This window comes from Nematostella vectensis, chromosome 7 (genome assembly GCF_932526225.1).
Source record: "Nematostella vectensis chromosome 7, jaNemVect1.1, whole genome shotgun sequence".
In the NCBI taxonomy this organism is placed as follows: Eukaryota; Metazoa; Cnidaria; class Anthozoa; order Actiniaria; family Edwardsiidae; genus Nematostella; species Nematostella vectensis.
Genome location: NC_064040.1, coordinates 10,832,981 through 10,859,176, shown reverse-complemented (window position 1 = coordinate 10,859,176; position 26,196 = coordinate 10,832,981). Strand labels below are relative to the sequence as shown.

The window sequence follows — 26,196 nt, the reverse complement described above, 5'->3', positions numbered from 1 at the left end:
GGGTACTGCGAGTCTTCGCCGCCGGGGCGGCACGCGATGGAGTGGGGGAACTTGATGGAGTCCTTTTTTCCGACGCTATACAACACCTCCCTCGCAGTGGCCATGACGAGGTCACCCGAGTCTAACAGGTCCTTGAGCTCTGGCGTGGTGATCCAACCCTCGTTTTGTTCCAAGTGCTGCCCCACCCTCCCGGAAGTGTAGGGGTGGCAGGCCTCAGAGAACTCCCACTCGGTCAGCTGAATGGCCCCGGTTAGTTGAAGAACCTCGCTCAATGGCCGTCCACCAACATCCGCGATACGATACACATTCGTAGGGAAGCCGTATTTCCGTACCAAATCAATGGCGTCCGAAGCGCCGCCGAAGACACTGTCCTCGCATCCTAGGTACGCCGCACGCATGTCGATGTGCGCATGAGGCTGCGCCCCTAAGTTTCATTGAGGATCATATCCTGTCTCGTCTGTAAACGCCCTGTCGATAGCTCCTCCGTCCTGTCCCGATCGGTACAGTTTGCCTTCGTGCGTGACTATAACACGCCCACACTGCCAGATCCTCGTGCTTCTGGGGATCGCCCTGTTTATAAAGCGAATGAGCACCTCTCGCACTTTTGCCTCGCGCGTTTTTGTGGCGGCACTGGTTAGAGCCTTCTCCTGACATAACGAACAAAGCTCCCCCTCAGCCTCGAAGTCTAGGCCGTGGACGCTCGCGATCGCAGGTGGTTCAGCCGGAAGCTCCGCCCAGGCGAGGTTATTGTGTCAAGGGATGCGGATTTGTGTGTACCCGCTCTTGTACTTCCCCGAGTCCCACATAACGTTGCCCAGGGCGTCCACGGCTACCAGCTTTATCTCGAGCTTCTTTTCCATCTCAAAGAGGTCATCTTTGGTGCATCCCGTAGTGGCCAGCTTCTCGTCATATCGCTCGAGGATCTTGCCTCGTGTCTTGGTTAGACCAAGGGAGCGCGAGGTGCCGCGATTCCTCAAGAAGTTGGCAGCATAGCTCACAACACAGTTAGCGAAGGCGTCACTCCCCTATCGCTCAAACATTGGCCCAGGCTCCCCATTCTGCTCAGGTAGAGGGCGAAGCTCGTATCTCAAGTAGACGAGGTACTCTCGTCCTTTCTCCCAAATACCCGCATCGATGCCTTCCAGGGCGCCGACTGCGATTTGGTCCCCTCTCTGCGATGTGCTCCGAGCGCCCTTCCTCCTCCGTGATGGGCGCCAATGGCTCTGCGGGGGCCTTACCAACTACCGTGAAGAGTCCGTAACGCCGGTCGGGGTCTACCATCTCGAGCACCAGCGGCAGCACTGCGTTCGCCCGCAGAGACTCTCGCTCGTTCGAGACCCACCACACCGAGCCGTCGTCGTTAATGTCAAGCCCCCGTATAACCGGCTTTAGAGCAATGACACCTGCTCCGCCAAGATCTCGTATCTCCTGGTTAACACCGGCGCTTATGTCTTGGCCCCGAAGAGTGGCATCCACGCTTGGGAACCGAAGATGGGCGCCGCCGACGAAGGGAGAATAGTACTCCTCGGGGTCTAAGCCCTCTGGGCCCTCTTGCCGCCGTTCCAGCAGCAATGGGTCGAACTCGCGCCAGACTTCCTCTGGCCGCGAGCTCGCCGGCATGAGCGGCTTAAGCAGCTTGCGCTTGGCATTCTCGGGGATCAGGACCAGCCCTGCCAGTACGGCGGGCGCCTCTTTGTCAGGCATGCTATTGAGAATCTCCTCTATGTAAGCGTCCATGTTTGGGTATGCCTTGTGCCACCCAGTCTCTAATTGCCCGTATCACAGCCGGCGGGACGAGTGTTTGGGTATGCCTTGTGCCACCCAGTCTCTAATTGCCCGTATCACAGCCGGCGGGACGAGTGTTTGGGTATGCCTTGTGCCACCCAGTCTATAATTGCCCGTATCGCGGGCTGCGATGTCAGACAGGACGAGTGCGAACCATTCCCGAGCGCGCCTCTCGATGCCGCGCATCCTCTGCCCTTCACGATTCGCTCCGCAGGGGCGGCACAACCGCGTCTCCGACTGCGTCCCTATGCCGCAGATCCTGCACGGCACGGGGAGGGGGTTGCCCTTACGGAGCCTTTGGAAGGCCCAGTCCCGCCGCTGTCGATAGAAAGCGGATTAATGATTGCTAACCATCGCTAATTACTCATCTACGCGGAGTGTGTTTTACGTAGATTGTCTTCTGCTAATTACCCATCTACGCGAAGTGGTCCCGACGTAGATTAATAATCAGCAATTATTAATCTACGCGAAACGCGTTTCGGTGCCACCGAAAGCCCCCAGCCTGAAACGGGGCTGGGAGGCCCGGAGGGGCGATTCGCGCCTCCCAGCCCGTTTCACTGAAAGTCCCCAGTCCCCCCCTCAATAGATCTCAGGTTGCTTATCAATCCGGTTTGGCGACCACCCCTAACCCTTAGAAACGGCAAAATAGTACAGGAGCGCGATCAGACGCATTTTCTGGCCGAAGAAAGAAGCGCTGAGTCCTCAAACATGTGCTCCTAGTGATAATGGCTGTTTTGGCCAGAACCCTTGATTCGCGACTTGCCAGGGTTCTGGCCAAAACAGCCATCATCACTAGGAGCACTGACATGTTTGAGAACTCAGCGCGCGCTTCTTTCTTCGGCCAGAAAATGCGTCTGGCACGAATAGCCCCAGGCAGTGCGAAGTGCAAATATTCTTTCGGTCAGCGGTATACCACTTTGTGAGTGGCGCGAAGTTTGACCAACTTTTTATTTGTCAAAAAAATCTTACAAAGAAAATGAAACGAATATTTGATAGAGAGCAATGCCATATTTAATATACTTTATTGTTTGCCTATTTGTCGTCTGCTGTGACTTCGGCTCAAGCGAGGAAACGTGGCGGTGAGGTTTTCACAAGTCATCTCATTTCTAGCGAATTTGTATTTTATGCCAGGGAACTTTTCAAGCGAATTCGTCCTTTACTTAACTTACTTATCAATTTTTTGTATGTCAAATATATGCAAATAATACATTATCTCAATATTTGAATATTTCTGTAGATACTCTGTCAGCCGAGTTGACGATAGCAGGAGTGATTTCACCACTAAACATTCTGTAAGTAATTCATCGGTTAGTACGGTGTCTCAACTTCCAAAAGCTAGATACCGGACTTGCTAGATAGACTTGGTTTAATCCGCTCTCAAAAGTTCTGTCTTTTTTTTTTCAGATCTCTGTTGAGTATTTTGGCGTAAAAGATGTTCAGTGGTGTCATTCCCATGGATGTACGATTAATCAGTCGAGGTTTGTACACCCGGTGGGGAGTTCTTCAAGGTAAAAGTGATAGGGATGCTCGTCGGAAAATTCGAAAAATACCCCTAAAAAATACCAGCACGACCAAACATTGCTACCCTAAACAATACCTCAGGAGCCTTAAAATGACCATTTCTAAGAGAAAAGCCTATTTTTTTCACGGATACCCCCTAAAAATACCTAAGGCCCAATTTTGACCCCTAAAAAATACAAGCATCCCTATCAAGTCGACATGGGAAGAACCCCCCACCCCCGGTTTGTAAACCAAAGTAGTCATGAAAATTTAAACATAGCCTGGCATCAAGCGAGCCACAGTCACTTAAAAATATTGATTAAAATGGGGTTGCATCAAAGCTGCATCAGCCCATGTTACTTTAGTACTTCAGTAAATAGAAGAAATATGGGGTTGTACGCTAGGTCCGGGGGGGGGGGGGGGGGGGATGCCCTCAGCCTTTGTTTGGATAGGGGTGCTGCTGGGGGTTTTGAAACCTGACCCTGTTTAGGAACAATTCTAAAAAAGCATACCCTATTTAGGACAACACCCTTGATTTTAGGGCCCTGTTTTAGACAACATTCTCAATTTTAGGACCCTGTTAGCACATGAGAGCAAGGAAGGCAATCAGATTGGGGGTGGGATCAGTGGTTACGAGTTTGAGCAAGGCAACCAAATTGGTACCCTGTTTAGGACAGCCTTGCTTAAAATTATGTACCCTGTTCAGGACAGAGAGGCCTGAAATATATACCCTGTTATAGACAGAGAGGCCTGAAATACATGCCCTGTTCAGGACAGAGAGGTCGAAAACCATACCCTGTCCAGCGGCACGTCCCTGTAAAGCCGATATAAGGGAGTACCCCCCTGGAAGCTAGTGCCCCTCCCCGCACTATAAACATACTATTATGTGTGTCCGATTTGTTGTTCTAGTTTATCTGTGACGACACTACGTTGCCAAGAGGCTGGTTTTCATGCCATCAGTCCTGTTGGAAATGGCTCTTTGGTAAGAATTATAATGAATAATGCCTATAATAATAATAATAATACCGTTATTTATATACAAAAACAAACTTGTTTATGAGGGAAATAAAATAAGTGATGATAATGATGTGCTAAACAAATGCTGATTTACAGGTGAGACACCTTGAAGTTAAATACAGCCCTTTTTGTTATGAATGGAACCACGCCCTGGAAAGGTAGAATTTTGTAAAACATTGCTTTTTTCTGAGTTTTGACTAACTTGTTTTGTTTTTATGAGTATATTTGAGGGTGTATGAGGGTCAGACCAGCATTATTTTGTGAAAAAATCTTGATTAATAAGTCCTTCTTGAAAACAGACCAATTGAGTGAGAGGGAGGGGAGGGGTGTTGGGCTTGTCTTTGAGACTAGATGTCTCCAAAATTAGTGCTGTAGTAGGCTTCAAATATAGGGGGGAACAATACAGAAACATTAAGTAAATATATATGGGCAGAGCCACTCTCCTACTGGTCATTTCCTTATATATATATATTTTTTAATATTGTAAATATTGGGGGACACGTGCCCACAGTGCGCCACCCCCTGCTACGGCCCTGAAAATGTCCTTTGCATCCTTACAGGAACACATCTCCTAGTACACTAAGGCTATGGATTACAGATGACTTACATGCCTCACAAGATGAATTACAAGATACTGCTGCCGTACCCTCCTTGGTAGGTAACAATGAAAGACTGAATCTAGCCAATAGGGGCAGCCCTCTCCAAGTCATTACTGTGTCCACAGCCCCTCTTGCATCATGGCAAACCACAGGTAACCCAGAAAAGAATGCCATGGACAATGTGGCAATAACAGGTTTTGTCATGTTAGTTTTCAGGGCCACTGGCTCTAACCATAATGCCAATGAGAGGTTTTGTCATCCCCCCCTCCTCCCCATTCAATGTTGAGAGCTAGCGTTACAGGTGTCAGACAACAGCATTGAAAGGGGGGAGGGGGGTCCTAGGCAAGGGAGGGGTGGGTACAAAATTGTTATACTAAAAATATGACGTGAACACATGGAAAGCGTTTTCCAATGGAAAAAACTATCAACGTTTAATTAGCTGATTGTAGTTTTCAGGGCGACTCACTAAGACCTTCCATAAGCTTGGTCAAGAGCCGTCAGTACACTTGACTTCTGGTTATAGATATGTAGACGAACCACAGGCGTACCACAACAGCTCCTTTAATAAAGAGCTCAGGTAATAAGTATCAGAAAGTGCAACAAACATGAATGATCTTGAAAAACTGTGGGGCATGCCAATGATGTCTAGTATACATGCAATTTGTCTGGGCGATCATAAAACACCCTAATAAGGCAAGGAAGTGACTGTGAAATTAAAATCATCAAATATTTCCTTTTCAGTAATGCAAATTTATGTAGTATGTTTTTCTTCCTGCATTCAGGAGAAACGACATCCAAGGATTAATAGTAGATTGAAACGCCATTATGACCTTTCCAGCCTTTTAGTCATTTCAGTAGCGGGTCTCAGTTGGGGTGGGGAAGGGACGTTTTGAGATTTGCCCCTCCCCCTTCGGACAGGAAATGTATAGCAGCTGAATCCCACAGATTAAACTGAGCGATCTTCGTTACCGGCCGACAGTTATCTAATGGTGGATCCCAAACTATTGATTGCATCTGTGTAGATATGTTTCACCTTCAAGCGCTTGACACTTCTTGTTTTCTCAGTTGCTGGGAATATCGCGATTTTGCATTCAGTCATCAGTCCGCGCTGTGGATTAGCGGCAAATCCGTGGCTCTCCATGACTGTTTTGTGAGGTACAGTACTGTTAACTCTTCGCTAACGAATCTGACACAAAGACACACCTTTACAAAGTGCGACGCACACTACCGTGACCACAAATAAAAAGTATAAAAGAATACCATGCGACGCGCGCTACCGTGGCAACAAATGCAAAGTATAAAAATATACCATGCGACGCACACTACCGTGGACACAAATACAAAGTATAAAAGAATACCATGCGACGCGCGCTACCGTTGCCAAAAATACAAAGTATAAAAGTATACCATGCGACCCGCGCTCCCGTGACCACATATACAAAGTATAAAAGAATACCATGCGACGCGCACTACCTTGACAACATATACAAAGTATAAAAGTATACCATGCGACGCGCACTACCGTTGCCAAAAATACAAAGTATAAAAGTATACCATGCGACGCGCGCTTCCGTGGACACAAATACAAAGTTAAAATAATACCATGCAACGCGCGCTACCGTGACCACAAGTACAAAGTATAAAAGAATACCATGCGACGCGCGCTACCGTGGCCAAAAATACAAAGTATAAAAGTATACCATGCGACGCGCGCTACCGTGGACACAAAAACAAAGTTGAAAGAATACCATGCGACGCGCGCTACCGTGGCAACAAATGCAAAGTATAAAAGAATACCATGCGACGCGCGCTACCGTGGCCAAAAATAAAAAGTATAAAAGTATACCATGCGACGCGCGCTACCGTGGACACAAAAACAAAGTTGAAAGAATACCATGCGACGCGCGCTACCGTGGCAACAAATGCAAAGTATAAAAGTTTATACACTGGTAAATCGCGTGCTCTGATTGGTCAAGGGTCCATGTGTTATTAGACGACCCACGCACGCTTGGCGCCAGCATGCGCGCACGCTCCGAAAAAAACTAGATTGAAAAGGAAGAAAACATTTTAATTTTTGAATAAAACAAATAGATCTCATTTTTGCGTGCGTCTGTCCTCTGATAGATTCACAGAAAAGGTCACAGCGTTTCACAAATACAAAGTATATAGAGAATACTACATGGAAAGTGTGCGCGTACGGTTTTTATTCACGAGTTGTGCAGTATAAAAAAACGAGTTGCGCAGCGAACGAGTGAGTTTTTTTGATACAAAATAACAAATTAATAAAACTGCACAAAGCACTTTCCTTGCTGAATTTTACTTATTATATACATACTGAGAAGTTTATAATAAGCTAATTACATGACATTTTATTAGACTTGGCTGCAGAGGCTCCGAGGTACTGAGGTTTGTGCTGTCCGACGGTTCTGTCGAAGACAGACAGAAACTTCCATTGAAATGAATCTGTCTCGCTAATGTCACGCACGAGACCGTGATGTTAGATAGCGTTTTTGCTCGGTTTTTTCCTTTGTATTCTTGTTTTCAAGACTTTCTACTTAATCCTTTGAAGTGTCATTCAGAGTAGCAAATGTATTGTTTTACATTTTGAACTCTTTGTATTCAATTTTCATAGTAAAATTTCATTCTCTCGCCCAATGGAGCTCAATAACAAAAGTGACATGCAAAGCTACCCGTCTCCCCGCGTTGGAATTGAAGCCATTCAAGGGCAGTGAAAAAATTTCGTTTGTCCAATCAGAACCGCGAACAACTTTTTTTCACGGTAAAAAAACATCGTTCGTGCCTCTGATTTGCTGAGACCAGTGAACGAACGAAAATTTACTGAATATGTTTTCAGTGAGCATTTCTCAGTATGTATATAACAAAAAAGAATACCATGCGGCGCGCGCTACCGTGGCCAAAAATACAAAGTATAAAAGTATACCATGCCACGCCCTACCGTGGCCACAAATACAAAGTAAACAAGTATACCACGCGACGCGCGCTATCATGCCCACAAGTACAAAGTATAAAAGAATAGCATGCGACACACGCTACCGTGGCCAGTAGTACAAAGTATAAAGGTATATCATTTGACGCGCGCTATGAACTTTGTAATGAGATTTAACGCATTTCGTAATAAAGAAAATGAACGCACTTTGTAGTAAAATTTGACGCACCTTCAACTTCATATCTCCGTGTTATTAAAGATTTATTGCCGTGTGAGCGCATATCCCCTTAAGATAAAAGGGGTACGTATATGCATGTATAAGAGAAAAATTGCTAGCAGAGAATACAGACCATCGAAGGCCACTCTTCCCTAGATGACATCGTATGACAACGATGAGATCATTTATTCCAAAGTGCGTCAGGTATTGCAAAGCGTGTTAATCCTTACAGTGCGTTGGTACACAACACACATTGTTTTTCCTCTGACTAAAGTAAAAAAAAAAATACCTCACAGGTCCAAAGCTGTGGAGTTGAAGCACGCGAAGCCTGCCCTGCTCATTGAACCTGCAAGCAATAAGGTAAACACCATCGCCACCTTAACCCTTCACGTGCACTTCACATGGTAGTGCACCAGGCTTTTAAATAGCGTTGAAATATTGGGAGAAGGGGGGGGGCAATACAGGAACATCAAGAAAATATTGGGGGCACAGCCACGCCCTACTGGTCATTTCCTTATTATTTTTTCAAATATTAGGGGGGGGGGGGGGCACATGCCCCCAGTGCCCCACCCCCTGCTACGGCCCTGCATGGATAAGGAATATTTTGGGTTTGAGAACTTTGACTAGATTTTTTTGGAAATATATCTAGCAGGCGCAAGCACTCTCAGCGGATTCTCTCCTCAAATAAATGGAAGATTTGCAAACATTGATTGTTGTCACTTATGTAGATAAAGCTACAAGGAGACGGAAAGGCTGCTCGTATAATTAAGGTCAGTTAATTAATACTTTTGAAAAAAAAATGTAGTAAATATGTACCATTTCTATAGTCCCCATTTTCATAACTCGCCTCTGCGCTTTACTTTCAACTGACAACAAGTCATTAGAAAAACAGACTGCTCCATAACCACTAAAGCGTGTCCAAGAATCCTTTGGAGTCTCCCCCAGTCCAGGTTAATGTAGAGAGACGCATCCTTCAGTTAAACTTCCTTATCCGAGAAGAATAGCGACTAACAATTCCTTTAACACCTGCAAGAATCCTATGTTGGCCTTACATGTTCCCAGGCGTTCTTTTGCGTCCATATTATTCCTTGCATTGTGGTGTGTAAGGTAGAAAGAAACATAACCGAGTCAAGAAGTGGCTTGTAGTGTTTACCGCCTGGCACTTCTTTAACTAACAGACTTACTCAGGATGGGAGTAGAGTATCTGTAACAAGGGGAGGCCAGGGGTGAGGGGTGGGGTTTGGGGGCTGGGATCAAAATGTAACTTGTATTTTTCTGTCTTCAGGACCCTTGTGCCTCGCACATTGCAGTATTAATCAGCTCTGAGTTGAAAATCACACAAGACAACTTCCGTACTACTTCGAGTTTGTATGTGTTACAAGATCTTCTCCAGGTTAGATCTGTAAAACCATTAATAGCATTATTAACATGATAAAAAAGACGAACAACAACACGCAACAACAACAACAACAACAACAACAACAACAGCTGTAGCAAGCAAAAATACCAACAACAAAATCAGAAAAAAAGAATAGCAACAACAACAACTACTATAAAAACAAATTACAGCTATTATTGCATCACAAAGTACCTCACTAAAATCCTGAGGTCCTCACATGTTAAAGGTGCAATAGAGATTGATGTAAGGTTGACGTTTACGCCTGGTTGCAGGGTGAGCCGCCGATTGTCCAAGATGTCACGTTCTCATCAGAGTACTTAGTAGTGTTGCTGCAGTCCGGATTAGTATTATCTATCAGTGCCGTCACACCAGACACTGCCATTCTGTCATCAGGTAACGTGACATGTAACGCAATCGTATGTCATGCCAAATGATGATTCTGTTACCAAGTAACGTGACATGTAACGGAATCTAATGTAACGCCAATTAATAATTCTGTCACGTAACTTAAGTAACGTGACATGTAACGCAATCGTATGTCACGCCAAATGATAATTCTGTCACGTAACCTAAGTAACATGGCTTGTCACGCAATCTCATGTCACGCAAAGTAATAATTCTGTCACGTAACGTAAGAAACGTGACATGTAACGTAGTCCTATATTATACACGCCGGACTGTGCCATCCTGTTATAAGGTAATGTAAAATGTAACGCATGTCACGCACGCTTGAGTCAGCCATGCTGTCGTCAGGTAACATGACATGTAACGCAATCTTTTGTGACACCAGATAAGTAACTATGTCACCAGATAACGTTACGAGTAACGCAATCCCGTGCCACGCCACAGCCATTCTAACTCTAGATAAAGTGATATGTACCGCAATCCACTCGGACTTGATCATGCCTGTAAAATATAGCAAAACTTTAACTCATGTGTCATGCCCATATTTTGTTTGTGTATTCAGGCATGTCTGGCGTCACAATCTCTCATCTATCCAAGAGGTCTTCATGTGTAGAAAGGAAGAGCGGGCAGCAGGTCATTCAGAAATGATTGCTATTACATTATCAAGTATAACAACAAAAATAACAAAATGAACATTACCATATAACTGTTGATATCTTTTAGTGCATCATTTGCTGATAGAATGGCTGAGCCTCTTGACTCGCAGTTTGGTCCTCAGTATTTCTGTTGTTTTTGTGTTTCAGAAAGCTCCTGATGTCATTGTTGCTTGGACAAATGAGGTAGTACTTCTTTAATAACATACATAACTTTAACTAATAAGGGTCTTTTCCAAAAAATGCCTATTATCAGAGCTTATTTGTGCATGTGTTATCAGAGCGTGCTTGTGTGTATGTTATTAGAGCGTGTTTGTGCGTGTGTTATTAGAGCGTGTTTGTGCATGTGTTATCATAGTGTGTTTGTGCATGTGTTATCAGAGCGCCTTTGTGCGTGTGTGATCAAAGCGTGCTTGTGCATGTGTTATCAAAGCGTGTTTGTGCGTGTGATATCAGAGCGTGCTTGTGCGAGTGTTATCAGAGCGTGTTTGTGCGTGTGTTATCAGAGGGTGTCTGTGCGTGTGTTACCAAAGCGTGTTTGTGCGTGTGTCATCATAGCGTGTTTGTGCATGTGTTATCAGAGCGTGTTTGTGCGTGTGTTATCAGAGCGTGCTTGTGCGTGTTATCAGAGCGTGTTTGTGCGTGAGTTATCAGGGCGTGTTTGTGCGTGTGCCATCAGAGCGTGTTTGTGCGTGTATTAGAACGTGACTGTGCGTGAGTTATCAGGGCATGTTTGTGCGTATGTTATCAAAACGCGTTGTATACTACCTTAATCAGGTGGCATATGAAGCTTGCTTTCCTTAGGGTGGCGTCCCACGTGTGTACATCACAGATAACAATATGACACAGTTCGCTTTACTTGACGTTCCTTGGCCATCAACAGCCTCTGATGTAAGTCTTCTTTCCAACTGCAGTCATATCTCTCCGTTATTGACACCCTCTAGACATGAAGACCTCTATCCAAGAGGTCTCAATGTGTAGAAAGGAAGAGAGGCCAGCAGGTCATTCAGAAATGATTGCTATTTCATTATCATTGTTATTGACACCCTCTAGACCCGTGTGCCGGATTTGGGGAAGGGGTGCGTATTTAAAACTCTCTCTTAAGGTCCAGGTATATATTGTAGTCAATAGAAGCCTCGTTTCCACTTGCTGCGAAGGATATTTTTAGGGGCACTTCATTCCATGTGAACGCCCCTAAAAAGGGATTAGAGGAAGTTGTATGTCACCACACCATCCCATCCTGAGGGCCTTCCCTCGGGACCCTAATTTACGTTTCGGTATTGAAATAACTACAGTTAGTTTAAGCCCGTTTCTTGTATATTTGCTTTGATTTATTTTTCGCCCGAAATAACGAAATGCACGTGATAGCTGTGACACCACAAAATTGATTACTGTATTTTATTGCTCTAGTGGATCCTTCACGACGTTGTCATCAACAGCTTCTTCCACGATACTTTCTTTTTAATCAGGAAACCCTCCTCTGCCCAGGTTAGTATTACAATTCCTGTCCTGTCTAGGTAAGTATTAACATTCCCTCCTCTGTACATGCAAGTATCACCATCCTCTCCCCTGTCCGGGTTAGTATTACCTTCCATCCCTTGTCCAAGTTAGAATTAGCATTCCCTCCCCTGTCCAAGTTAGAATTTCCATTTTCTCTCCTGTCCAGGTTAGCATTATCATTCCATCCACTGTCCAGGTTATATTACCATTCCCTCCCCTGTCCAGGTTAAATTACCATTCCCTCTCCTGTCCAGGTTAGTATTACCATTCCCTCTCCTGTCCAGGTTATATTACCATTCCCTCCCCTGTCAAGGTTAGTATCACCATTCCCTCCCCTGTCCAGGTTAGTATTACCATTCCCTTCCCTGTCCAGGTAAGTATTACCATTCCCTCTCCTGTCCATGTTATATTACCATTCCCTCCCCTGTCCAGGTAAGTATTACCATTCCCTCCCCTGTCCATGTTATATTACCATTCCCTCCCCTGTCCAGGTTAAATTACCATTCCCTCCCCTGTCCAAGTTTGTATTACCATTCCCCCCTGTCCAGGTTAGTATTACCGTTCCCTCCCCTGTCCAGGTTATATTACCATTCCCTTCCCTGTCCAGGTTATATTACAATTCCCTTCCCTGTCCAGGTTATATTACCATCCCCTCCGCTGTCCAGGTTAGTATTACCATTCCCTCCCCTGTCCAGGTTAGTATTACCATTCCCTCCCCTGTCCAGGTTATATTACCATTCCCTCCCCTGTCCAGGTTATATTACCATTCCCTCCCCTGACCAGGTTATATTACCATTAACTCCCTTGTCCAGGTTATATTACCATTCCCTCCCCTGTCCAGGTTATATTACCATTCCCTCCCCTGTCCAGGTTATATTACCATTCTCTCGCCTGCCAAACCAAGTATTACTTTTCCCAATCCCAAGTATTACTTTTTCCTGTCCAAGCAAGTATTACAATCCTGACCTCGTACAAACAATTCACTGTTTTTTTACTGCCTTATTTATCATATACACAATTTATCTTATTTTAGCCCCTTCTTTTGGAACTGAAGGCCGACGGAAATCAGACATGGAAAGAACATACGCTTCCGTTTGCATTATTCTCTCCAGGTATGTTATTGGCAAGTACAAGCGTGTTAAAGTCTACCCTTACTTTAAAGGGCATCCTGAGGCGTAAAATTGTTTGTATAGTGTATTTCTAACAGTCTACCAGATAACGTATAAAACTTTAACGTCTCATTCTCTTCAGGGTCTTCGCTCAAAATTGCCTTTCATCCTCCAAGCTCACATTTCGTAGTAGTTTGGAGCGAGACCTCTGCATTTTACGGAGCGATTAACGGTGACGGTAAGGGTCTGTTTCCCTATTGATCTGGTCAATATCGGACGCGTGGCTGAGGGTGGAAGCACGCATACCCTTTTCTCCTTATGAGCAGTCGATTCTTACTGATGGAAGAATCGTACAATCATGGAATGTCTGTTATGCTATCTATCGCCGAAGGAAATCACTCACTCAGAGCAAATCTGGCTTAACACCTTACTACTACCGTCTGCTTTGTATTCAACAATATGTCCCCTTTTACTGCATCCTCTCAAGTGAGATCCAAGCCTACTCACTGCTCATGTGACATGTATCAGCCCGTCATAAGAATTGATAAGGTTGTACTTATAAATTCAACGGTGTCAGTTACCACGCGGGGCCTCCAGCCCCTCCTCTTTTATTAGCTCAATTAGCTTATGAGGTCCCTGGCGATTCGCTCGTTAGGAGCTTCTTCATACACATAGCTTAATGTCAATTAGCCAGTAAAAGGGTAATATAATATGCTCAAGTGAGCTTCGTGTTATTTTTCCATTCCACCTTGTTTGAGATCTACAGCTCCGTTTTCTATTTTTGTCTCTCGTGTTTTACAGGAAGAGAGCTAGTAGTTAAACACCAAGACTCAGCAATCGCAATGCCAACCGGCAACAACACTATCAAAACTGTGGCCACTGGTAGGTTTGCCGACAAAGCTTCAGAAGTACCCAAGATACCTATTGCAACTTTGAAATGAAATAGCTCTTTTATAGAACACTACTTAGAGGAAATCAAATACGTTTTCGAGGAGTGACACGTACTGATGGAAATAACTCATATTGCGTTGATTCTGGCGCGCGGTTATTGTTCAATCATATTCGCTAAGGACAACAGTATTGTTTTGAGTGTTCCAGCCCCAGACTCGGAATAAAAAAGACTTATTTGGCTATAAAAAAAGACGCACTAGCAAAAAATCAGTTATATTACGAATCTGAACATATAAAGTCTTGGGCATATAAAGTTGTAGCACGACACTGTGGTGAAGGTTAATTGTTACCTTGGCATATCCCTGTTTTTAGTAATAGTGATTTATAACAATCCTCTGAATCATAGTCGAGTCGGGTGGTTTCATCCTCCATCTGTCTAATAACAAGATGTTTTATGGAAGAATTGGAGTCCAATACATTGTCGAGGTAAGTTAACCGTTTACTTAAATGGCATTTACTAACAAAGTACTGAGAATCGGGCTACATTATTTCCAAGATAAATAGCGAGCGAAATGGAGGCGCATATGTGTGATTAAATGTTAGGGGTTGGGTGTCGGATGTATGTGATTTAGTGGATAGATGTAGAGGGTGGGGTGGCACATGTATATGGTGGTTTGGGGGTAGTAGAGGAAGGGTGCTAGACGACAGAAGGATTTAGGGATATTGAAGAATGAGATTTTAATAATGGATGTAACGGAACAGAGACTTAATGTGGACTGCAGAATGCCAGGCGTATAGTTCAACCTACTCTTGTAACATCACTTTTTTTATTCTCCCCATGTACCAGGTTCACCCGGGAGAACTGTCCTCTACCGACATGGCGGCCATGTTCGATCTCATTGGAGGGTTGTTGCTTGTCAAGAACGAAAGGTGTGATTTGCCGTGAAGGCTCCAAAGAAATCGAAATTATTGCTAGTTAACGGGGATTATAGTCATCGGAAGACCACAATTGCATTCCTGATATTTTTATCCTCTCTTTTGTAAATGTCAAAACATTTACCTGAATTATTAGAATGGCTTATGGTTCTTGTTGTCGTGGTTCTAAAATAGTGGTTCTAAAAAAATTATTGCTAGTTAACGCGGATTATAGTTATCGGAAGACCACAATTGCATTCCTGATATTTTTATCCTCTCTTTTGTAAATGTCAAAACATTTACCTGAATTATTAGAATGGCTTATGGTTCTTGTTGTCGTGGTTCTAAAATAGAAAATACTCGAATAACGCTTCTTCATTTTTAATAGCTTTGATGGAAGCCTCAGCCGTCGTTACCTTCCCCTCAAGAACGAGGCCATGAGCGCCGTTTACCCCGACACCGAGTGCCCAGTGAGTAGTCCTCGGGAAACGTTCAAACGAAATCACCTTGCAAACAGCGACAGCTTTGCTGGCCAAAACACCTATCGTTACTGGCCCAGCAATACTGGGGTTATTTGCACACCATGTTGTGGTTGCTGGCCCAGTAATACGGGGTTTAATTGCACACCATGTTGTGGTTGCTGGCCTAGTAATACTGGGGTTATTTGCACACCATGTTGTGGTTGCTGGCCCAGTAATACTGGGGTTATTTGCACACCATGTTGTGGTTGCTGGCCCAGTAATACGGTGGTTATTTGCATACCATGTTGTGGTTGCTGGCCCAGTAATACTGGGGTTATTTGCACACCATGTTGTGGTTGCTGGCCCAGTAATACGGTGGTTATTTGCATACCATGTTGTGGTTGCTGGCCCAGTAATACGGGGGTTGATTGCACACCATGTTGGGGTTGCTGGCCCAGTAATACGGGGGTTATTTGCACACCATGTTGTGGTTACTGGCCCAGTAATACTGGGGTTATTTGCACACCATGTTGTGGTTGCTGGCCCAGTAATACTGGGGTTATTTGCACACGATGTTGTGGTTGCTGGCCCAGTAATACGGGGGTTGATTGCACACCATGTTGGGGTTGCTGGCCCAGTAATACGGGGGTTAATTGCACACCATGTTGTGGTTGCTGGCCCAGTAATACGGGGGTTAATTGCACACCATGTTGTGGTTGCTGGCCCAGTAATACGGGGGTTGATTGCACACCATGTTGTGGTTGCTGGCCCAGTAATACTGGGGTTATTTGCACACCATGTTGTGGTTGCTGGCCCAGTAATACGGGGGTTATTTGCACACCATGTTGTGGTTGCTGGCCCAGTAATACTGGGGTTATTTGCACACGATGTTGTGGTTGCTGGCCCAGTAATACGGGGGTTGATTGCACACCATGTTGGGGTTGCTGGCCCAGTAATACGGGGGTTAATTGCACACCATGTTGTGGTTGCTGGCCCAGTAATACGGGGGTTAATTGCACACCATGTTGTGGTTGCTGGCCAAGTAATACGGGGGTTGATTGCACACCATGTTGTGGTTGCTGGCCCAGTAATACTGGGGTTATTTGCACACCATGTTGTGGTTGCTGGCCCAGTAATACGGGGGTTGATTGCACACCATGTTGTGGTTGCTGGCCCAGCTGTTAATTGCACACCATGTTGAGGTTGCTGGCCCAGTAATACTGGGGTTAATTGCACACCATGTTGGGGTTGCTGGCCCAGTAATACTGGGGTTAATTGCACACCATGTTATGGTTGCTGGCCCAGTAATACGGGGGTTATTTGTACACGATGTTGTGGTTGCTGGCCCAGTAATACGGGGGTAAATGGCACACCATGTTGTGGTTGCTGGCCCAGTAATACTGGGGGCTATTTGCACACGTAACACTATGTAGGGAAATATGAGGTGTCATGTCGTATACTTTGAAGCCATGACTACTTAGAGGAGTTCGTTTTTCCCAGTACATCAAGTTCTGGACAAGTATTCCACGCGAGCTGACGTACATTGACAAGGGGCAGTCACTGACGGTAAATATCAGGGTTATCTCTCTTGCTAACTGAACACAAAGTGAGAAAAACGATGATATAAACTAACGAAATGGGGTCTCATAGTAAGTACAGACGGGGGTGATCGACGGCAAAATCGATTTTAAACCTAAGGGATGGGCTTTGGGCGTGGTCAACAGAAGTTCTTACTTCTGGGGTGTGGTCGAAAAACCCTAAGAGATAGCAGAATCGAAAAAAAAAACACCCTTAGGAATAGCAATTGGTCGAATTTAATACCCTAAGAGATAGCAAAATCGGAAAAATCCTTCAACACCCCCGTAGGGATGGCAGTCGAAATCTTATACCTTAAAAGGTGGGACGATCACCGCCGTCTACTTTTCTGGAGAGTCATCCTGTAAGAACTGACGAAACAGACAAAGGGGTAACGGATGATTCTTGAAACGTTTAGACTTTTTCGACATTCTTTTCCAGTGTTTCAAGTTTCATTCCTAATTAATTTTATTGTAATTATCAGGGCTGGGTCGCCTTGTTGTACCGGAAAATCGCGCAAATTGATATCACGGTAGGTTTTGCATTGTCATTGAACGTTATACGTGAGTTTGATAAGACAATTAATGTCATTTCCGTAAAAGCGCGGAAATTGATATCACGGTATGTATTGCATTGTTATTGAACGTTATACTGTCGTGTGTTTGATAAGACAATTAATATCATTTTCCTGCTTTTATGTTTATAGCACCACATTTTCGGCTCTGGAAACTTAGATCTCATTATGGGTGAATCCATCGAGTATTTTTCACACAGAGTTCTGAGAAATAAGGTAAGAAGTGCAGCTGGCTGGACGGTGGTTAAAGTAAATATAACTTTCATTCGAAGAATTTCGGCAAAAAGAGTGGTACACAGAAGCTGTCAGATTCTGAAAAGAGGGTTTTAAAATTTGATTGAATTGTGAATTTCACAAAGAAATTTGAAAGAACGTTCGAGGCCGTGTCAGAAAAGGGACTGGATCGATGACGTGGGATTTAGGGAAATGGTATTTGAAATCAAAAAAGGCCTTTTCGTTTTCGTCTGACTAACCACAATTGTCTTATTCTGCTTAGGAAAGCATTTTCCACCGGTTCTGACTTATTACCGTGTTTGTTTCGACAGACTTTTACCTTTCGAGAAAAGAGATATTGGGAGGACAACGGGACAGACAGGTTAAAGTCATTTCGCTTCTTTTCCCTTACGTATTTTTATGAAAACAGCTAATGCTTTTGGCTCTTATCTAGTGAAGATATCTCAGGTCCTTTGTCGGTGACGTTTCGTCCGGAGAAGATCGGTCTGACGTGTAGAGATCCCTGTCAAGAGGTGAGTATACTGTATCGAGAGTTGCTAAGTGACGGACCAGTAGAAAAGTGATAGGGGGAGGTCGGAAATGACAAAAATAAATCCATAGATTTTGGCAAAATTTAGACGCTGTTACTACAAGTTGGCTGCCCGCCGATACGCCATATCAGGATACGTAACTGCTCCATGCCTGCTAAACCAGATAACGTTACGGACATAGTGGCCTACTACAAGGTAAGAGGTGACGCAGTTGAACAATATTCAGAGGGTACAATTACATTAAAACAAAGTCAGGTGCTAATCCGAAGCAAAGAGAATGTCGAATAATACTCTGAGAATACTGTATGTATCGTCTCCAGCGGACGAAATCCCATTAAAGCAACGTTGATGTGGAAGCAACGTTGTATAAAAGGATGTATATATCTATTTCAAATAAGGTTGCACTCGAGAATCCATGTATCGTAGACTATTCTTGATATTCTATAAGAATAGTAGTGGGATGGCTTGAGATGAGAATTTGTTTCATATCTCATTTGAGCCATAACTGGGCGTTCTTACCAAAACGAAATTGTCATAAATAATATTTATTGATGTAAATTACTTGAACTTCTTTTCAGGACCAAGTCCAATGCACGCTGTCGGTTGGAGTCGATACCAAATTGCGGCTAAAAGTTGACATGTAAGCTACGTGTCAAACGTATCATATCAAGTCCATGGACACTTTTATTTAAAGCAATCTCAGTAAAAGAGAAGTACGGCCAAGCTGTTAAAAATGATTTTTTTTTAAAGAGATTGAAAGGGGGTGTGTGGATGGATTACAGTGATTGAATCTTTTCATGTTCTCAGGTATGATGACAAGCATATTGTGCATGAGGTGGTGCAAGATTACGTGCTAGAGGAGAGGGATCTGAAGACAGGTTATGGCTACACAGCCACCATGAATCAGGTAAGGTGTTTAATTAAAGGAACTTAACGACAGTTAGCGCTCGAATTTATGTCGAGGGTGCGTCTGCCAGTGTAAGCAGCGGGTGACATTAAAAATGCCCGAGGAAAGTGCCCTGGTTAGACTAAAAAGGAGTGACGGCGGAAAGATGCAATCAAGAAGCTTTAAGAGCTAACTCTTTAATGCCAGTTACATGAAGAATTCTCTTTGTTGGTCATTGTGCTCTCTTTCCAATAGTTATTTTTTAACTCAATTTTCATTCAGCCCCTTTTTTCTTTGTTGAATTATCCTCGTAGGTGGGGTGCAAGCGGGAAGCACAGACGTGGGCTTCGCTATCCGAGAAAAACATGACTTGGGATCAGAACGTAAGTATTTACAGTGGTACCTTCTATATAACCGCCACCAACATTCTTTAATTTCATTACTATTGGCCAGCGGTCTGACGTGTTATATAAGCCTCTTCCGGACACCATAATGCCTCAGCACCTCTTGTCCATGAATTATCACCTAGGTTTAAAAACGATAACATTATTAATACCCATATCGTTTTGTGTAGAGCCACAAGACCTGCTTTATAGACGACGGGAACCCTGTTTCTTTTGATGGCAGTAAAGCTTACGAGGTCCTGAATAGCAGTGGGACTAATCACGTGGTCTTCAGCAAGCCCGGCCTCTATCAATTCACCCTCACCGTGATCGACCCCAGCCTGAGGTACGTAGTGCTCTCGCCTCTGCTGGAACTGTCAGAACTTACCGTGGAATCACTCACCGGTGGCCCAGTGTGTTAGAGCGTCGCCGTATGGGGCCTCTCGTCACAGGTAGCCAAGTGTGTTAGTGCGTCGGCGTATGGGGCCTCTCGTCACAGGTAGCCCAGTTTGTTAGTGCGTCGGCGTATGGGGCCTCTCGTCACAGGTAGCCAAGTGTGTTAGTGCGTTGGCGTATGGGGCCTCTCGTCACAGGTAGCCCAGTTTGTTAGTGCGTCGGCGTATGGGGCCTCTCGTCACAGGTAGCCCAGTTTGTTAGTGCGTCGGCGTATGGGGCCTCTCGTCACAGGTAGCCCAGTTTGTTAGTGCGTCGGCGTATGGGGCCTCTCGTCACAGGTAGCCAAGTGTGTTAGTGCGTCGGCGTATGGGGCCTCTCGTCACAGGTAGCCAAGTGTGTTAGTGCGTCGGCGTATGGGGCCTCTCGTCACAGGTAGCCAAGTGTGTTAGTGCGTCGGCGTATGGGGCCTCTCGTCACAGGTAGCCAAGTGTGTTAGTGCGTCGGCGTATGGGGCCTCTCGTCACAGGTAGCCAAGTGTGTTAGTGCGTCGGCGTATGGGGCCTCTCGTCACAGGTAGCCAAGTGTGTTAGTGCGTCGGCGTATGGGGCCTCTCGTCACAGGTAGCCAAGTGTGTTAGTGCGTCGGCGTATGGGGCCTCTCGTCACAGGTAGCCCAGTTTGTTAGTGCGTCGGCGTATGGGGCCTCTCGTCACAGGTAGCCAAGTGTGTTAGTGCGTCGGCGTATGGGGCCTCTCGTCACAGGTAGCCCAGTTTGATAGTGCGTCGGCGTATGGGGCCTCTCGTCACAGGTAGCCCAGTTTGTTAGTGCGTCGGCGTATGGGGCCTCTCGTCACAGGTAGCCAAGTGTGTTAGTGCGTCGGCGTATGGGGCCTCTCGTCACAGGTAGCCAAGTGTGTTAGTGCGTCGGCGTATGGGGCCTCTCGTCACAGGTAGCCAAGTGTGTTAGTGCGTCGGCGTATGGGGCCTCTCGTCACAGGTAGCCAAGTGTGTTAGTGCGTCGGCGTATGGGGCCTCTCGTCACAGGTAGCCCAGTTTGATAGTGCGTCGGCGTATGGGGCCTCTCGTCACAGGTAGCCCAGTTTGTTAGTGCGTCGGCGTATGGGGCCTCTCGTCACAGGTAGCCAAGTGTGTTAGTGCGTCGGCGTATGGGGCCTCTCGTCACAGGTAGCCAAGTGTGTTAGTGCGTCGGCGTATGGGGCCTCTCGTCACAGGTAGCCAAGTGTGTTAGTGCGTCGGCGTATGGGGCCTCTCGTCACAGGTAGCCAAGTGTGTTAGTGCGTCGGCGTATGGGGCCTCTCGTCACAGGTAGCCAAGTGTGTTAGTGCGTCGGCGTATGGGGCCTCTCGTCACAGGTAGCCAAGTGTGTTAGTGCGTCGGCGTATGGGGCCTCTCGTCACAGGTAGCCAAGTGTGTTAGTGCGTCGGCGTATGGGGCCTCTCGTCACAGGTAGCCAAGTGTGTTAGTGCGTCGGCGTATGGGGCCTCTCGTCACAGGTAGCCAAGTGTGTTAGTGCGTCGGCGTATGGGGCCTCTTGTCACAGGTAGCCAAGTGTGTTAGTGCGTCGGCGTATGGGGCCTCTCGTCACAGGTAGCCAAGTGTGTTAGTGCGTCGGCGTATGGGGCCTCTCGTCACAGGTAGCCCAGTTTGTTAGTGCGTCGGCGTATGGGGCCTCTCGTCACAGGTAGCCCAGTTTGTTAGTGCGTCGGCGTATGGGGCCTCTCGTCACAGGTAGCCAAGTGTGTTAGTGCGTCGGCGTATGGGGCCTCTCGTCACAGGTAGCCAAGTGTGTTAGAGCGTCGGCGTATGGGGCCTCTCGTCACAGGTAGCCAAGTGTGTTAGTGCGTCGGCGTATGGGGCCTCTCGTCACAGGTAGCCAAGTGTGTTAGTGCGTCGGCGTATGGGGCCTCTCGTCACAGGTAGCCAAGTGTGTTAGTGCGTCGGCGTATGGGGCCTCTCGTCACAGGTAGCCAAGTGTGTTAGTGCGTCGGCGTATGGGGCCTCTCGTCACAGGTAGCCAAGTGTGTTAGTGCGTCGGCGTATGGGGCCTCTCGTCACAGGTAGCCAAGTGTGTTAGTGCGTCGGCGTATGGGGCCTCTCGTCACAGGTAGCCAAGTGTGTTAGTGCGTCGGCGTATGGGGCCTCTCGTCACAGGTAGCCAAGTGTGTTAGTGCGTCGGCGTATGGGGCCTCTCGTCACAGGTAGCCAAGTGTGTTAGTGCGTCGGCGTATGGGGCCTCTCGTCACAGGTAGCCAAGTGTGTTAGTGCGTCGGCGTATGGGGCCTCTTGTCACAGGTAGCCAAGTGTGTTAGTGCGTCGGCGTATGGGGCCTCTCGTCACAGGTAGCCAAGTGTGTTAGTGCGTCGGCGTATGGGGCCTCTCGTCACAGGTAGCCCAGTTTGTTAGTGCGTCGGCGTATGGGGCCTCTCGTCACAGGTAGCCCAGTTTGTTAGTGCGTCGGCGTATGGGGCCTCTCGTCACAGGTAGCCAAGTGTGTTAGTGCGTCGGCGTATGGGGCCTCTCGTCACAGGTAGCCAAGTGTGTTAGTGCGTCGGCGTATGGGGCCTCTCGTCACAGGTAGCCAAGTGTGTTAGTGCGTCGGCGTATGGGGCCTCTCGTCACAGGTAGCCAAGTGTGTTAGTGCGTCGGCGTATGGGGCCTCTCGTCACAGGTAGCCAAGTGTGTTAGTGCGTCGGCGTATGGGGCCTCTCGTCACAGGTAGCCAAGTGTGTTAGTGCGTCGGCGTATGGGGCCTCTCGTCACAGGTAGCCAAGTGTGTTAGTGCGTCGGCGTATGGGGCCTCTCGTCACAGGTAGCCAAGTGTGTTAGTGCGTCGGCGTATGGGGCCTCTCGTCACAGGTAGCCAAGTGTGTTAGTGCGTCGGCGTATGGGGCCTCTTGTCACAGGTAGCCAAGTGTGTTAGTGCGTCGGCGTATGGGGCCTCTCGTCACAGGTAGCCAAGTGTGTTAGTGCGTCGGCGTATGGGGCCTCTCGTCACAGGTAGCCCAGTTTGTTAGTGCGTCGGCGTATGGGGCCTCTCGTCACAGGTAGCCCAGTTTGTTAGTGCGTCGGCGTATGGGGCCTCTCGTCACAGGTAGCCAAGTGTGTTAGTGCGTCGGCGTATGGGGCCTCTCGTCACAGGTAGCCAAGTGTGTTAGAGCGTCGGCGTATGGGGCCTCTCGTCACAGGTAGCCAAGTGTGTTAGTGCGTCGGCGTATGGGGCCTCTCGTCACAGGTAGCCAAGTGTGTTAGTGCGTCGGCGTATGGGGCCTCTCGTCACAGGTAGCCAAGTGTGTTAGTGCGTCGGCGTATGGGGCCTCTCGTCACAGGTAGCCAAGTGTGTTAGTGCGTCGGCGTATGGGGCCTCTCGTCACAGGTAGCCAAGTGTGTTAGTGCGTCGGCGTATGGGGCCTCTCGTCACAGGTAGCCAAGTGTGTTAGTGCGTCGGCGTATGGGGCCTCTCGTCACAGGTAGCCAAGTGTGTTAGTGCGTCGGCGTATGGGGCCTCTCGTCACAGGTAGCCAAGTGTGTTAGTGCGTCGGTGTATGGGGCCTCTCGTCACAGGTAGCCAAGTGTGTTAGTGCGTCGGCGTATGGGGCCTCTCGTCACAGGTAGCCCAGTTTGTTAGTGCGTCGGCGTATGGGGCCTCTCGTCACAGGTAGCCCAGTTTGTTAGTGCGTCGGCGTATGGGGCCTCTCGTCACAGGTAGCCAAGTGTGTTAGTGCGTCGGCGTATGGGGCCTCTCGTCACAGGTAGCCAAGTGTGTTAGAGCGTCGGCGTATGGGGCCTCTCACCACTGGGAATAGGCTGCAAGCAATCAGTTCCTTTTCACCATTGTCACCAGTGTCAGGATAAGAGGGTCAGGACATAAGCTGGAGATATTTTTTGTCATTGTAGAATGAACAACGACACCAAATCTACCCCATTATAACCGCCACCGAGTGTAAACAATATTACCGCCTTCCTATTATTCCCTTGCAGTTTTTGCTCGCTTTCCGCGCAGTTCTTGGTGGAGGTGGCGCCTGGAGAGGAAAAGAAACAGTTCCTGGCGGAAGCCATCTGCATGGCGGTGGTGGCTTTGCTTTCTTTTGTCCTCTTGTGTTTTAGCTTTCTTTTGTATCGCAAGGAGACATTAGGGGAACACGAGCAGGATAGGCAGGTTGCCGAGAGGCTCCAACAACTAAGGTAGCAGAGCTGTAGCAGGTCTTGAAATATTCGGGGGGGGGGGGAGGGGCACGATACAGAAACCTTAAGAAAATATTGGCGGGGAGGGGGGGGGGGAGGGCACGCCCTAAAAGTCATTTTCTTAGAAATTTTTCCTTAATATTGGAGTTGGGGGCACGTCCCTAATAGTCATTTCCTTATATATATTTTCTTAATATTGGGACTTTAAAAGCACACTAGCATACACACATTGGCATCAGTCGGGCCAAGACGGGACGCTAGCACAGTCTATTACCCGTGCAGGTCGGCAACCATGGACAGCTGTTTCGTCTTTATTAGGACTCGTCAGCATGGCATAGCCGGTTTGCCTCAGTTAAACTTCATCGCCAAAAGACTGCAGGGCGACTTCGACTCGAACGAAGTGCATGTGGGATCTAGAGCTGCGACCGGGCTAGCGTGATGCCAATTGTGCGGATCACGCATGCGACCTTTGCTTGTCGCCTTGCAGTTTTTTGCCGATGAAGTTTTACTGAGGCAAACCGGCTATGCCATGCTGACGAGTCCTAATAAGGACGAAACAGCTGTCCATGGTTGCCGAACTGCACGGGTAAGACTGTGCTAGCGTCCCGTCTTGGCCCGACTGATGCCAATGTGTGTATGCTCGTGTGCTTTTAAAGTTCACATTTTAATATTTGGGTTGGGGGCACGTCCCTAATAGAAATTTCCTTATATATATTTTCTTAATATTGGGGGTGGGGGCACGCCCCTAATAGCCATTTCCTTCCTATCTAGCCTTCCTATATATATATATATTTTTTTTTTGGGGGGGGGGGGGGGGGAAACGTACCCTAAGTGTCCCATCCCCTGCTACGACATTGTGAAGGAAATACTTTGACTGCAGCAGGTAGATTGAATAAGCTTGGCTAAAACTCCTAACTTCCTTCGGGATACTTGAATATATATTCTGTATTTCTCTTCAAAAGAACTATCTACAATGGAGCGCGGACGTCTCTTGCTACAGAAGTAGTTGCTAGACGATCAACAGGTAGGTACAGAGAACGTAACGTTTTTACCCTAAAGCCCTTGGTGGTGGTAGGCGGAGGGGGGGGGGGGGGGGGAGGCACGATACAGAAACATTAAGAAATACAGCCTTAAAATATAGCCTTAGCCCAGACCTCCACAGAGCTTCAGCAGACCTCGAAATACTGGTGAAGGGGGAGAGGCGCGGAAGAGAAACATTTCGAAAATAACTGGGAAACAGACAAAAAATACAGCTAAACAAGGTATGAATCAACACAAGGTTGAAAAGGTATGTTAAACGCCTCTGTGAAACAGAGTGGTTGCGCTGACGTTTCGAGCGTTAGCCCTTCGTCGGGGCAAAAAAAAGCAATGAAGGGCTAACGCTCGAAACGTCAGCGCAACCACTCTGTTTCACAGAGGCGTTTAACATACCTTCTCAACCTTGTGTTGGTTCATACCTTGTCTACACCACGCCTACGCAGACCATCTATTTTTTCTACAGTTTGGTTGTAGTTTTTTTAGTTATACCATAGAAAAAAAACAAGGTATGAAATTGCCCCTTATCATTCTTACACATTTGATTCTCAGCCAGAAGTCGGCATAGCATCAGACGAGCCTCTGGTACAGCAGAACTGCTCGGACTAGGACCCAGGCCGTCATCCTCGTCTAAATGCCACGAAAATATATGTCCAACAGACGAAGACCATAGAAGAAGAAGATCCAGAGGAAGAATAGACATAAGGGAAACATAAAAGGGAGCTCAAACATGTAAAGAGCCCCTAACACAATGTTTAGAAAACACTGCTCTGGCTTACAGCGCGTAAAAGATTTTCCCGCCAAAAAATTAGAGTTTCCCGTAATGATCGCCGGCGCGCTTGACAGCCAAATGTTCTGCGGTTACAAGCTTCAACTCTCTTATGTTAGCCAAGCCGTACATATGTTAAAATTTTAATACATTTATAAAACGTTATCCTTTTGAAATAAAGCTTTTCCGTGGTTTGGTTATAACCCTTGCTATA

At 46.7% G+C, this 26,196-nt stretch overlaps 1 protein-coding gene across 1 annotated transcript; it reads left to right on the top strand.

Annotated features, from left to right (window-relative positions):
• Positions 1-2,718: 2,718 nt before the first annotated feature.
• Positions 2,719-26,196, top strand: LOC116602326 (cation channel sperm-associated auxiliary subunit epsilon). The gene is made up of 35 exons (XM_032363736.2): positions 2,719-2,864; positions 3,023-3,077; positions 3,190-3,263; positions 4,195-4,267; positions 4,399-4,460; positions 4,863-4,956; positions 5,351-5,478; positions 5,967-6,056; positions 8,362-8,425; positions 8,794-8,835; positions 9,351-9,458; positions 9,737-9,857; positions 10,432-10,502; positions 10,673-10,708; positions 11,327-11,413; positions 11,933-12,010; positions 13,056-13,134; positions 13,274-13,369; positions 13,933-14,013; positions 14,429-14,508; positions 14,870-14,952; positions 15,326-15,407; positions 16,899-16,964; positions 17,458-17,505; positions 17,680-17,763; positions 18,093-18,142; positions 18,215-18,293; positions 18,399-18,506; positions 18,890-18,951; positions 19,119-19,218; positions 19,512-19,580; positions 19,772-19,926; positions 23,975-24,178; positions 25,141-25,202; positions 25,766-26,196. Exons 1-35 carry the CDS (start codon positions 2,788-2,790, stop codon positions 25,927-25,929), a joined length of 3,012 nt encoding a protein of 1,003 aa, XP_032219627.1. The 5' UTR covers positions 2,719-2,787; the 3' UTR covers positions 25,930-26,196.

Coding starts and splice junctions, on each gene's coding strand:
- LOC116602326 (XM_032363736.2), top strand. CDS start 2,788: ATGCCATATTTAATATACTTTATTGTTTGCCTATTTGTCGTCTGCTGT. Junction 3,264..4,194: donor TGTACGATTAATCAGTCGAG/GTTTGTACACCC, acceptor TTGTTGTTCTAG/TTTATCTGTGACGACACTAC. Junction 19,581..19,771: donor ACATGACTTGGGATCAGAAC/GTAAGTATTTAC, acceptor CGTTTTGTGTAG/AGCCACAAGACCTGCTTTAT.